At 51.8% G+C, this 14,144-nt stretch overlaps 1 protein-coding gene across 9 annotated transcripts in view; it reads right to left on the bottom strand.

The window, feature by feature from the left end:
- PIK3C2B (phosphatidylinositol-4-phosphate 3-kinase catalytic subunit type 2 beta) overlaps positions 1 to 14,144 on the bottom strand; it is a 58,997-nt gene that overhangs the window by 31,005 nt on the left and 13,848 nt on the right. For 8 of the 9 annotated variants that reach the window (XR_014244771.1, XM_082392450.1, XM_082392454.1 and 5 more), the window contains exons 2-6: positions 7,580 to 8,600; positions 4,283 to 4,383; positions 3,541 to 3,695; positions 3,205 to 3,325; positions 117 to 228 (exon numbers count right to left, since the gene is read on the bottom strand). Coding sequence is in view for 8 of the 9 variants with exons in the window: in XM_082392450.1 (XP_082248576.1) it covers positions 117 to 228; positions 3,205 to 3,325; positions 3,541 to 3,695; positions 4,283 to 4,383; positions 7,580 to 8,512 (1,422 nt within the window). In the remaining variant the exon portion in view is untranslated. Of the gene's footprint in view, positions 1 to 116; positions 229 to 3,204; positions 3,326 to 3,540; positions 3,696 to 4,282; positions 4,384 to 5,800; positions 6,280 to 7,579; positions 8,601 to 14,144 lie in introns of those variants that run through there. The other variant, XM_082392457.1, reaches the window with a different exon arrangement.

Raw genomic sequence — 14,144 nt, 5'->3', positions numbered from 1 at the left:
GCCTGTATCACAGCTCAGTGCTCCTACCGCATGTCCACCCAATGTATTCCATATCACCCTCTGCCCACTACCTCCCCATCCCTAGGCAGCCATCAGCCTCCCCACCACACACGAACCGTCCGGGCCAGGTCACCGCGTACAGCTTTCTGCTCCATCAGCTGTAGCCGAATGTCGATGTCAAACTTTCGACAGTATTGAATATACTCGTGGCTGCCCAGGGCGTGCTTGCTGGTGGGACAGGGGGACAAGGCCGTTAGCATTCTGGGAACTCACTGGGACTTTCAAGGGAAATGCATACCTTAGCCTCAGGGAGAGAGAAACAGGAGGAAGGGGGAGGAAAGGTGAAGGGGGAGTATACCTGTGATGTACCCCCACCTTAGCTCTTGGGAGATGTCATGGTAGAGCTTGGGGAAAGAAACAGAGGTCTGTCTAAAGAAATGCCACCTATTACATTTAACCCTTGGTCTGTACAAACAATGACTTTCCTAGGTATTTATTACCATTATCACTGGCTCACTTTAGGGGTGGGAACTTCTGGAGGGAGTGGGGAACAGAGAGATTTCTCAGGGGCAGTGTTTAAACCCCATCCTCTTGGCATTGGTACATAGGACACGACAGAAGCCAGCCTGTGCTCAGGCTCGGGTGTGGAGCTCAATGGGTGACACTCTCCCCCCAACACTGTGATCCTAAGTCTCACATCCCCCACCATTACCAACTGGGTGCTGAGACCAACCAACCAAACCCACCAAGATTCCAGGTCTATTATCCCCAACTCATCAAAGTTCTGCTTCTCACCTCCCTCTGTGGGTCCTGCGATCGTGAATAACAATGTAAATCTCTACAGACTACCAGCATGCTATTCCCACTGCTCAGGTGAGACCCCCGGCCCCCCACCCCAAGTTTCAGAGAAGGGGGCTTAGGGAGTCCCTCGGTGATCCAGCCCCTTCCTCCCTCCAGATCACACCTTAGTCAGAAAGGAAGCCGAGGAGAAGGGGCAGGCTGAGTCCCACCTGCAGGCCAGCACTGCAGGCCTGGGCCATGTCCCAGCAGCTGGGTAACAGAAGCCGGAAAGGGACTTCCTTCCTCAGCAGAGCTGGGAATCTAGGCCAGAAATGGAGAGGAGAGGAGCAAAGCATAGGGCTCTGTGCAGAAGCCGACAGAGGTGCCTGGGCCGGAGGCCAGTCCAGTCCAGCTAGGACGTAAGTGGGTTTTCCACATCCGGAGGTGCCAAGCCTCTGATTTAGACCCCCAACCTGCTAAGACTGAGCTGCAGCCAAAACCTGGGGGTGGGAGAGGCTGGGCTGTGGGGTGGGGCTGGTGGGAGTGCCCCGGGAGGAAGGAAGAGTGTGTCGGGGGTGGGGGAGGTGGCAGGAAACCCAATCCTCCCCGGGGACTGTCTCAAGGTTCTTATCTGAGAGCAGCCTGCATCCTGGACCTGCCACTCCCCCTCAGCGTCAGCCCCTTTTCTAAGCAAGGGTAGGAAACACAGGGCCTCCTTGGGAGCTAGCAGCTTTCTGGAACCCCCAGAGGGTCCTTTCCACCCCCACCCAAGGCAGCTATCCTGTGCTCAGGGGTCTGGGCTTTTCTGTTGCATGGGAGGGAAGAGAAGAGCCTTGGCGGAGGAGGGGGCTCCTGGACCAAGAGTGATGGACACAGGTCCTCCGGGGACTTGCTTGACCTTCTCTGTGGAAGGCCTTCCTCTGTGTGCATTCAAGTTAGAGTGGGAGAGGCATGACCCTAGGACCAAAAATCCTTCTCCACCTCGCCTGGAACACTCCACCTGGGTCTTGGCAAGATGTCAGAAGCTGACGGCTTATCTACCACCTCTGGACTTGGGGGCTCAAGGACTAGGGGGCTGCAAGGGAAATGACAGTATCCATCTAATCCACATCCTCTCTTTGGACTGGTCCTTCCCTGGGAATATTTACTGATTGCTCATTGGGTCATTCGCATATTTAACCCTTGCTACATTTTACAGAAGAAGCTGAGGGTCAGAGCTCCACAACTAGCAAGTGGCAGCTGGAACCCAAACCAGCTGTGTTGATGTGACCCATTGTGCCCCTTGCTCCCTTACAACAGTGGCAGGTGCTCTTCGCCAGGAGCCCCTGAGTCTGGGGCCCCTTCTGTTCCTCTAGGGGAGAGCGATACACATTTGAACCGTGCTGCCTGGAGTTGTGCCACGTAGGGCCCTGCCCCCTTCTTTTCTCTCAGTTTTCCAGTTGAGGGCACAGAGGCCAGGAAGGGCCCACAATATCCCTAAGGTTAAAGAAACCAGCCAAGAACTGCTCTAGCCATAGATCAACCATCCTTGCATCTAGACCTGCATATAAGAGAAAGAGCAAGTGGTGGCCCTCATCGCGCACTCCTCAGACCTGAGATGCCGGCCTCTCCTTCCCCACTCCCAAGATCTGCTTCACCAAGTGGCCAGTAGTAGTGGGCAGTAGGCAACTGGAAGCTTAGGGCGGAAAGCAGCTCTCTTTATTTCCTTATCCGCTGCCCTCTGGCTGACTCTACAGCCTGCCACACAGCTGTAGCACCTGAGGGGTACAATCCCCCTTCCCACCACCCCAGCACCCCAGAGTCCCAAGGCAGTGGAAAGGGGATTGCTGCCACTGGTCCACATCAGACTTTCCAGGGAGGCTGCTCCCTGCAGAGGGCACTGGATGTACAGGAGCTGGAGGCGAGCCTTTGCTAAGGAGGATAACCAGCTGCACATGCCAGCGGGGGAAAGGCTTGTCGGCAGGGGAAGGGGGAGGAGAGAGCAACTGTGATTTTTACCGCTATTTCCACAGGGCGCTTCTGCCCAGTCCTCCTCCTGCCCTTGGCCATAAAGACCCCACACATAATCTAGGGCGGGAGAAGCTACCCCACACAGTTCCCCCGCCCCCATACACACACCCCTCCACACGCAGAAGTCTGCAAGCAGATACAACTCAGTCTTTGCCTAATCCCAGTTCCAAGCTCTTTCCACAGCAGATTTGGCTCAGGAAGCCAGCCAATCCCGCTGGAAGATCGAGCTCCTGGGGAAAGTACGACGTGGCTGACAGTATGCCCAGAAAGCAGGAGTCCTGGCTGTGGGATTGGCAGGGAGCTGCCAGCCCCAGGCCTCGAGCCCAGCACCACCCCGGTGAAGCCCCCTCATAATCCTACTACCTAGAAGGCAGGTGCCACTTCCTGCCCGCTTGTCCCCACCAGGGCACTCACTTCTGCAGGAATTCCTCCAGCCCACAGGGCTTTAGCACGAAGTCACCCACATCAACACCCCTCAGTTCATCATGGGTATAGCACAGGGTCTGGTAGATGAGCAAGTCTACAGTGGAGGAACCTGCAAAGGGTGAGGCAGGGGAAGCAATGAGGGGGGGCACTGGGGCAGGCGGGGCTCATCCTGATCCCCTCCCCCAGAGCCATCAACAACCAGATAAAGCAGGCAAACACACAGTTTGGGGCTGGGAATCAACGGCAAAAGACCCCACATAGTCAAAACACCGTCACCCCTGCCCCACCTTTAGGGATGCTCACACCGACTCCCCACTAACTTACAGTTGCAGGTAAAAGTGAGCGGCTCCCGCAGGCTGTCACACAACACGGTCACCTTCAGGTTAACCTCATCCCCGAGGTGCTCCGGGCTTGGGGTGACAGTGCTCCAGACATACCCAGTGAGGGAGTAGTCTTGGACGTCAGAGCCAGATCGGAGGCTGTGCAGGAAGAGAGGGAGAAGGACCGTCGCTGTGCCTTCAGAAGAGAATGGTCAACAAGAGGCCTGCTGGGACCTCCCGTCCTGAGGCCAAGGACCCCTCCGTCCCCACTCAGCCCGTGGGTCTGTGGGCCAGGATGGGGGCAGGGGGGAAGCAGCTGGGGGAAACCCTGTTCTTGATACATCTGTTACAGTTGCAAAATGTTTCCCAAGCTGAGTTGAACATTCAGGATAGTTTTAAAACCACACAGCTTTCCATGGAAAAATTTTCCATTTCCTTTCTCTTTTAGCTCCAGATAAGATTACACTCTTATCTCCATCTGGGGTGTGTTTGTTCCTAAAGGCAACTGAGCCTGAAGTGATTGGAACAATTTGACTGTTAGATCGAGGTTTCCTGAATTTTGTCCAAACTGTGAAACTTCTAAGATTCCAAAAAGCCTGCAAATACCGGTTGCAGGAAGCATCCCATAGTTGTAAATTGAGATGTATTAAATATGGCTCTTCTTCCTCCCTAGAAAGTTCTGAAAGGGGTGACTCTCCTCCCCAGCGCCCACAACCCTCCCCAACCCCCCAGTCTTTAACTCTTACATATCCAGCATGTGGCAGAAGGCAGCAATTTCCTCATCTCTCTCCTCTGAGACCTCAAACAACTCATGGCCATTGGCAACAGCGTGGGGCCGGGAGCCCACCTTTAAGAGAAGAACAACTTACTCAGTGCCTTTTCCCTCATGCCATCCCCTTCCCACAGGCTCCTAGGCCTAAACTCTTAAACTCTAGGTGTAAAGACTTTCCAGTGAAAGGGGCATTAAAAAAATGTGGGAAATCCAGGAATATATTTATCTGCCGTCCTGGGAGACCAAGAGCCAAGTTGGAAGAGTACTTGACGCCTTAGCTGAGTCTGGAAGCCTGGGTGGGATGGACATGAGTGTGGCCGAACCTCCTTCCCGAGAGGCCAGTGTCTAATAAGCTCAACCCTGCAGGTCAAGTGGTTCCCGGCACGCTGGGCCGTGGGGCTGGCTTTCTGGGGGATGCTCCCAGAGGCGTGGCGGGGAGCTGAGCAGACAGCTGTTTTTCCCCGTCCCACCACTGAGGCCAGAGCAAGTGGGTTGCCCAAGCAGTCCCCAGGGAAGCTGAGCCCTGGGCAAAGCTTTAACATCCACAGTAAGCCCCAGGGACCCAACTCAGAGAGAGACCGAGAGACCGTGAATGGAGGCAATGATTCAAGACACACGTGCCTTCCCAGTCAGTACTACTGGAGGAAGAAAGCGCCAAAGCAGCTTTCTGGGCAGGAAAGAACCGGGTAGAAGGCTTAGCTCCTCCTGGCTCCCAAGTCTTCTGGTCCCCAACAGCTGGAATGTCAGGAAGCCTGCCTGGGCCCCACTTCCTGTCCAAGAACATGTGTGTGCTGGTGGGGATTCTCACAGACAAGACCTCAAACTGTCTCCCACCACAGAGCTGTTTTCAGTCCCCCATGAGGAGTTCTAAAGCAGCCCTCGAACAAGGCCTGCAGCACAGCCGCGGGGAGGAGGAGCTGGTGCCTGGCAGGTTTCGGCCGGCCTGCCCAGAGCCACCAGGGGGGCCACCGCAAGGGAATGAAGCGACAGCTCTGACGGAGTGCCGGCCTGCATCCGGTAAAGGCGGATACTTCCGGGGAGACAGTCTGCACACACGCAACGCCTCACCTCTCAGCCTCCCCCTGGCTATTCTCCTGTCCTCCCCGCCCCTCGGGGCAGATGGCAGCAACTGAGCTCCTCATTTGAATATCCAGATTGTTTCCTCTGAGTGACCCTCTCTCATTGGCCTTGCTCCCCTGGGTGAGCATGGAGGGGGTGCAGAGAGGGGAGGGTAGCCGTGGGGGCAGTTGGCATGGGAGGCCCTGGCTCTGCCAAGTTCATGCCTGTGTCCCAGTCAAAACAATAGTACCACTGTCAGCAACTAACCCACAAAAGTGAGAGCGATAGAGAGAGCGACAGAGACAGACAGAGACAGAGAGACAGCGAGAGGAGGGGAAGGCAAGGAGGGTAGAGAACAGAGTGGCGACTGAGGGCCATTTTCATGCCTTTCAGTACCACTCACTGGCTCCATAAGAAAACAAAAGCCACTTACGTTTGCCCTGCTGGCAGGCCCTGATGGCATCGCCCGATGCTGGCTGGGGGCATCTGCGGGGCAGAGGCTGGCAGCAGGGGTACCAGGCTGGCATTTGGAGCCAACCATTTCCTTAGCTGGCTCCACAGGCCTGGGATAAGGTGGGTCCCTCCGGCTGGAAGCCCGGTGAAGGCGGGGCGGTGGTATGGGTCGAGAGCCCGAGGGGCTCCCCCTCCCAGTGGGATAAGCCCCTGCACCAAGCTGGGGTGGGGAAGACCAAGGCCGCATTTCCCCCTAAGAACTGGCAAGGGCTTTTTGCTTTGCCCTAGCTTCTTCAAGGAGACTCTGGACCAAGCTCCCTCCCAGAATTCTGATAACACACAGGGGATGGGGGAAGGGTGAGGGAGTGGGGGCGAAGCAGGAGAGGGAGCCACAGAGGTGACCACCTACCAGGGTGGCCTGCCGCTGCGCAAGCAGGCCCAGCTGTGCAGAACAGAATCTCCCTGTCCCTATAAATAGCAGGAACAGCCCCACCTCTCAGAGCAAGGCCTTTAAAAAGCCCTGCGCTCTAGAGCTGTGACTTAACCCAGGAGCTGCCTCTGCTCTGGGGGACTCTCTTAGCCGAAGCACAGGAAGGAAGGACCACATGGCTTTTCCAGAGTTGTGAAGGATCCCAACTGCTGGGACACAAGGTGGGAACGCCCCAGTGTCCCTTAGACAATGAATAAGGAGGAAACAGGGAGGGAATGAGGTGGAAAGCTGTTAGGACAGAAGTCATCAGCCACAGGGGTGCCTCTCGACTCCCCCTGGGGCCAGGGTTTCCAAGTGCAAAACACAAAGCAGGCTTCAGGTCCCGCCCATGGAGATGTTGCTGACACTTTTTAAACCAGAAAAAGATCAAAGCTGTCCTGGAACCTACGCCATGCTTCTGTGCAGAGAGTTTGCGATTTTATACTATATACTGATAAAAGTGAAATAATTACTGTCATACTGCATACTTTTTTCTTAACATTTTCACTGTGAAAAGAGATGGATGATGGTGAGGACTGAACAACGGTGTGAATGTACTTAATGCCACTGAATTGTATACTTACAATTGGTTAAGATAGTAAATTTTATGGTATGTATATTTTATCACAATGAGAGAGAGATGTGTGCGCGCGCGCACACACACGGAGGACAGGGAGGAGAGAGACAGAGGGGGAGAGACAAAGGGAGGGAGAGAGAGACAGAGGGAGTAATGCAGAGAGAGCGAGTGAGTGAGCCAGCGAGAACAATGGAGCTCTGGGATGAGAGAGAACAGGGCTACGCCACTGCGGATCATCAGGCAGGGTTGCTGAGGGGTCTGGACCAGGGTCTGGGACTTAGTGAGCACTAAACATCGGTTAGTATCATGACTGAACCTCATCACCACGCAGCATTTTTGGCAGAGCAGAAAGTCAGAAAGCAGAAGGAACTCACCCCAGTGCACAAGGCCATTCAGCCATGCAGTCAACAGTGTATCCCCTCACCCCAGTTCTGTCCTTATATCACGAAGCGGGCATTCCAAAACGCCTGCCCCCAGAAGGACCATTTGGCCAAGATACACAAAACTGGCCCTGAAAAGGAGCCTTCTCTACTAGTGTCCCTCTTCCCTCCCCCACCACGGCCCGGGGGACCAATGTCAGAAGCAGAGGGCAGGAGAGGACTGAAGGGGTGAGTGTGGAGCAGATTGTGATTTGGACAGCAAAGAAGAAAGAGGGACTCTGTTTCTGAATGACAAGGGGAAAGGGGACAGAAGAAATACAATAAGGTCCTCACCGGAGCTGCAGAAATCTGGAGGTTCTTGCCAGGTGCCCCATTTTTCCGGTTGGCATAGCGGGAGGTGTAGGTGCGGGGGGGCACCTGAGGGGGCATGGTCTTGCTCCGGGCCACAGGTTTTCCAGGAGTGTCCTTGCCAAAGTTCAGGAGTCCCCGGCCCTCCTTCCAGCCCCTGGTGGCATCCCGCAGCATCTCTGCATCATAGGTTGACTTCAAGTTGAGCCGTGTAATGGCATCATTGATACCGTCATAGTCCATGGACCCCAGTAGGCGCCCTGGACCCCCACTTCCCAGCTCCTCTTCCTCTTCTAGGAGCCGATGCCCCAGCAGTTTGCCTGGAGGTTGTTCGACCAAAGAAAAAGTGTTGATGTCATTGGGCTGGGAGATCTTGGAGGATGAGGGGGACCCCTTTCTGGGAGGCAGGGGAGGAGTGTCCCAGATAGAGACTCGGGGAGGCAGAGGAGGTGGGGACAGTTTCTTAAAAGAGTCATCTGTGTCCCCCGGTCCTGAGGACAAAGAGAGCCCCCCATCTGAACCATCAAAAATGTAGAGATAGTCCCCGGCCAGGGAGCCTTTGGGCCAGGGATCTGGGCCAGGCTGGGAGCCCTGGGAGGTAGAGTGGTTGGGCAGCCCTTCCTGTGGGGAGAGCGAGTTGTAATTGAGGGTAGGGTCAGAGCCAGAAAGACCACGTAAGAGCTTGAGGTCCTTCCGCCTTCCCGCTGTCTTGCTGTAGAAGTCTAGGACGGGCTCATCCCAGCTGATGAGAGAGGGGTCTGTGTTCTGCTTGGCTCTGCTTTCCTCCTTGTCGTGCCGAAGCCGGGACAGAGCATCATACTCCATCTGCAGGGCTTCGGCCATGGCCAGCTCTTTGCGGCTGATGCCCACAGACTCCAGTGACTTCCAGTGTTCCCCACTGCCCTGAGTCGAAGACATGGTGAGGATGGGGGACAGAGGAAACAAGGAAGTCTTCTACTTCCTGGCAATGTCAGTTCTGCAGGGTTGTGGCATGGTGTCTGGGTACCTGCAAGTGAGGAGGAAAAATATCAATCATTCAGCCACAAAAAGAGACGTGTCAATAATCTGATTGGGTGACATAATCTGGGCCACTGCCTGTTTCTTGAGTGCCTACAACAGATGGAAAGAAACAGAAAGATGGAGAAAAAAAGAGATACCAAGACAACTTTATTTATCTATTACATTCATCCACACTTCAATGCATCTATACATGTTTCCATTTCTGGTCCCTAAATCCCATCCTCATCTCGCTCACAGGTACCCCGAAGAAAGAAGGAGGCACCTTGTATCAGCTAAGAGGAAAAGATGGAGACAAGGGCTCTTCAGTCAATTTAAAGAGGACAGCTCTCCAACGTGGATGGACCTAGAGATTATCATACTAAGCGAAGTAAGTCAGACAGAGAAAGACAAATACCATATGATATCACTTATATGTGGAATCTAAAATATGACACAAAGGAACATATCTATTAAACAGAAACAGACTCACAGACATAGAAAACAGACTTGTGGTTGCCAAGGGGGGCGCGGGTCGGGGGAGGTTTGGGAGTTTGGGATTAGCAGATGCAAACTATTATATATAGGATGAATAAACAACAAGGTCCTACTGTTATAGCACAGGGAACTATCATCAGTATCCTGTGATAAACCATAAGGGAAAAGAATATGAAAAGGAATATATATATGTATAACTGAGTCACTTTGCTGTACAGCAGAAATTAACACAACATTGTAAATCAACTATATTTCAATAAAAAAAATTTTTTTAATAAAATAAATAAAGAGGACAGCTCTCACACACTGCTGGTGGGGAATGTTAAATGGTACAACCACTTTGGAAAATAGGCAGCTTCTTGAAAAGGTAAACATCCACCTACCATATGACTCAACTATCCCACTCCTAATTACTTACCCAAGAAAAATGAAAGTATATGTCCACACAAAGACTTGTACATGAATATCCACAGCAGTCTTATCTGTAACATGAAAAAACTGGAGACAACCTAATGTCCATCAGCAGGTGAATGGATTAAAAAAATGTGATACGTCCAAACAACTGAATACTACTCAGCAACAAAAAGGAATTAATTATTGATACATGCAATAACATGGATGAATCTCAAAGTAACTATGTTGAGGAAAAGAAGTCAGACAAAAGAGTATGAGTGTGTAGGATTCCATTTATATAAAATTCTGGAAAATGAAAACTAATCTACAGTGACAGAAACAGATCAGTGGCTCTCTGGGAAGGGGTGAGAAGAGAGTTACAAAGGAGCACAAGGACACTTTGGGGACGAGGAAAATGTTCACTGTCTTGATTGTGGTTTCACGGGTATACACATATGTCAAAATTTATCAAGTTGCACACTTTAAATATGTACAATTTATTGTATGTCAACTATACCTCAATAAAGCTATAAATGAAAAGTACAACAAAGCCCTATGAAACAGCTACTCAGACTGCACTAAGATCCTCCCAAAATGCACCAATATGAGCAATAAAACAAAGCTTGCCAACAGGTGAGACCCGGGCACCTGATGGAGTACAGGTGTGCCGAAATACTGAGTTCCCTCAGCCCTTAGGAAGCCAGACAGGCAGATAACACCTGCCAGCCAGCTGCCTCTGGCCACGAGCAGCCCCTTCATTCACTCCAGTGTTGGTACCCTTTTCCTTTAGAAGCCGTGACGTGAAAAGGCACTGAAGGCACAGTTGCAACGAAAAGGCTAGCTGGCCCAGTGGTTCTCAACCCTGACTGCACATTAGAAACAGGAATTTTTTAAAAGTACTGAAGCCCAGGTACTCTCAAGAGATTCTGATTTAATTGGTCTGCAGTAGGGCAGTGGTATTTTTTAAAACTCCCCAGGAGGTTCTAGCCTGTAGCTGAAGCTGAGAACCATGGACCTGTGTGTGTATGTGTTTCAGATTAGGTTGGGGCAGGTGCGTGTTTAGTAAGTGGTTTCTGACCCTTCTCACCAGCAGCTGCGAAGTTCATGATTTCATAAAATTATCAAAAAGCCTTCATTTTATTGTACTGTTACCCAGCAGGTAACAAACATATGAAGCACGTCCTTCCTCATGATTAGAAAATGGAAAGCATCAATAGGAAAAAAGTTCAGATAGATTCGTGGGTGGTAAGTTCCATCAGACCCCAAACAAGTTAGGACAAGAGTATCCCTTAACCTGAGGTGCCCTTCCAGGATCCTGGTGCATCCATCAGGCACACGCTGGCTCAGTGAGTCTTAGGAAGTATTTTCCCCAAAATGGAATAGCCCAAGCCCAGCTTCAGGGCATAACAAAGCGGCTCTCTGCTGATTTCTCTGCCTGTTGAGTTTCTCCATGCTTCAACAGCTCCTTATAGATTATTTTTTATCCACAGAGGGTAAGAGGGAGTCTTGCTATTTAAAATTCAAAGGAATTGGATGCGCAGATGAAGATACCCAGAACTTGGCTGCCCAGAGTTGGGAAACTGGGCCCAGGAAAAGGAGGGCCTAGTACTTTTGATGGGACACACAAGATAAATGCTCAAAGGTGAACTGAGATTAAGCCTTTTAATCCAGAGAACGACTGTATTTTCAGCCCCAAGCTGGGACAAGCAGAGTAGTAACACTGGCCTTAGCCAGGCACCACTGTGAAGAGAAAAACAGAGGCCATTGGAAATAATCTCTCTCGCCTTCCTGCCTCTCTTCCCTACTAACTTATCCACACTTGCATTTGGCCTCCCTTCTTTTTTTTTTTTTTTTTAATTTATTTTATTTATTTTTTGGTTGCGTTGGGTCTTCGTTGCCGCGCGCGCTTTCTCTAGTTGCGGCGAGCGGGGGCTACTCTTCGTTGCAGTGTGCGGGCTTCTCATTGCAGTGGCTTCTCTTGTTGTGGAGCACGGGCTCTAGGCACGCGGGCTTCAGTAGCTGTGACGCATGGGCTCAGTAGTTGTGGCTCGCGGGCTCTAGAGCGCAGGCTCAGTAGTTGTGGCACATGGGCTTAGTTGCTCCGCGGCATGTGGGATCTTCCCAGATCAGGGCTCGAACCCGTGTCCCCTATATTGGCGGGTGGATTCTTAACCACTGCGCCACCAGGGAAATCCCTGGCCTCCTCTTCTTCCTTTTGGTCTCAGGGAAAGCAGGTCCCAGCCTCCCACTGTGGTAGAAGCCTCCAGGGCGCTTGCCCCACCCACTGGATCTCCTCCAGGACGATGCTCCACCAACTTCCCTTCCCTCTCCTGTACTTTCACCTCTTCTCCTTAACTGGGTCTCTCTCTTCAGCACATAAACACGATCAAGCTTCTTCTAGCCTTAAAAAGAAAAAGAAGGAACAAAAACCAGAACCCTACACCCTGAGCACCCTCTCTTGCCTTTCTGTCCTTCAGCTCATACCCTCCCTGTCCTTCCTTCCCTTCCCAGTCAAGCTTCACAGAAGACACATGATGTTTCTCAATTCTCCCTTATTTACTCTTCAACTCACTGTAATCTGACTTCTGCCCCCAACATTCCACTAAAATGCCCCAACAACAATGCCCAGGCCACCCGGTTCCACAGGCATTTCTATCTGCCCAGACATTGCTGCTGCACTTGGCTCTCAGACCACTCCCTTCTTCCTTACATCCTCTACCCCCTGGCTTCCATGACGCTACTTTTTCGTGTTCTCCACCTCTGTCATTGTCCTCCTCTTCCTTTGTCCACCCCTGAAATATTGGTGTTGGCTCAGGACTCCATTCTCAGCCTCTGTTAATGTGACAACCCCACTGGGCAGTCTCATCTGTTCTCCCACTCACATCACGTGCGTGTTGATGATTCCAAATGTGTCTCTCCCCCGTCAAGTTGATATGCCCACCCATATCTCAAACCCCAGATGTTCAAAACTGAACTATCACCTTCTTATTTCCTTCCTACAACCTTCTCCTCCTTGCTGGTTCCCCATCTGGGTGAATGGCACCATCCAGTCACCCAAGCTAGGAACCCGACAGTCATCCTGGATTCCTCCTTCCTTTTCACCCCATATCCAATCACCAAGGCTGCCAACTTTCCCTCTTAATACTTCCCAAATCTAGTCCTTCCTTCTATGCTAACTGCTGCTGCCCTAATTAAACCCGTATTTTCTCCCACTTGGGCTATTATAATAGCCTTCAAACAGTCCTTCCTCCTCCTAATCTTTCCTTCTTTAAAGCTTGCTCCCCAGAGCAGTCAGAGGGCTCTTTCTAAAGTGTAAATCTGATCATCTCACTCTCTGCTTAAACCCCTTCAAAGGCTCTCTATTTGATTCCTTTACAAGGCCTTTATCACCAGTCCCCATCTCCCTCTCATCTCCAACCATTCAGAACCACGTATTTGATACCTCTGTGATTTCGTGCAGTATCTTCCGGCTCCAGGGCACGCCCTTCCCAACTGCCAATGCTCTTTGCCTATGTGATTCTAACTGCTCAGACTTTGCTCTGACATCAAGTTCTTCAAGAAGCCTTCTCTGAACCTCCAGATTCAACAATGTGCCCCACGTTCGTGCTCCCAATAGCAACCTGTATATACCTCAAATATCATCTTGAAATATTTTATTCAAAGTTAAATGTGTATGAATCTGTCATCTCCCACTGAGATCCTCAAGTTCCAAAATCACCTCATTTCCACTGAGAAAAATGTACTTCAACTGGCATATAAGGGTAGAGCTTTCTGGTGGTAAGAATTTTCAGACATAGAGATGTGTGATCAGGATGCAGGTGGTGTCCTTCCCTGGGGATCCTTCAAAGGTAGGACTGGGTTTCAACTAACAGGACCAGGTTTGGCATCTGTAAATGCAGGTGGGTAGATAGACAAGACCACCACAGAAAGTGCCTTCCAGCCCTGGGATTCTTTGATTCTGACCTATTGATTCCCTTCAGTCACATTTCTCAGAGGACGCCAAAGTTAGCCCCGGGAGGAAAGAGAAGAAAGGCCTGAGGGGGAATTCCCTGGTGGTCCAGTGGTTACGACTCCCCGCTTTCACTGCTGAGGGCCCAGGTTCAATCCCTGATCTAGGAACTAAGATCCCACAAGCCACACGGCGCGGCTGAGGGGAAAAAAAAAAGACCCGAGGGAGATCCAGCAGGCCCAGCTCCTAAGGCTCTTCCCAGACTGGAATTCAAACACGGAAAGCTAAGCCACCCCTCTCTAACCACCGGCCCCCTGGCTCCCGGCCAGGACACCACCAGACTGTCTGTCAGCTGTGCAGAGGGGGCCCAGCCCATCTTGCACCCAGGGCTACACCGGCAGCTGTGTCTTCCAAAAAGTGCAGTGCTCTGCTCGCTCTGATGCTGAGGGATCCATGGTGAGGAGGCAGGACAAGCAGCATCCCCCACAGGACCAGGACACCAGGACCGGGAGAGCCGCCCCTAAGGTGGGGTGAAGGTTCAGGGCAGCAGCCAGGCACAGGGGAAATCCAGAGAGGGAAAGAGGGAAGGCAGGAGCAATCAACCCCAACCACCTGCAGCTAAAGGGAGCTGGCTTCCGCTAAGAACTCATCCCCGAATTTCAGAATTTCATCTTCCAGGAGGGGTTGGGGATACACAAAGTATTTTAGGAATCA

The sequence above is a fragment of the Balaenoptera borealis genome (genome assembly GCF_965194805.1).
Source record: "Balaenoptera borealis genome assembly, chromosome: 1".
NCBI classification, from domain to species: domain Eukaryota; kingdom Metazoa; phylum Chordata; class Mammalia; order Artiodactyla; family Balaenopteridae; genus Balaenoptera; species Balaenoptera borealis.
Note: the sequence above shows the minus strand (reverse complement) of the source record. Positions and strands in the feature narration are given on the sequence as shown.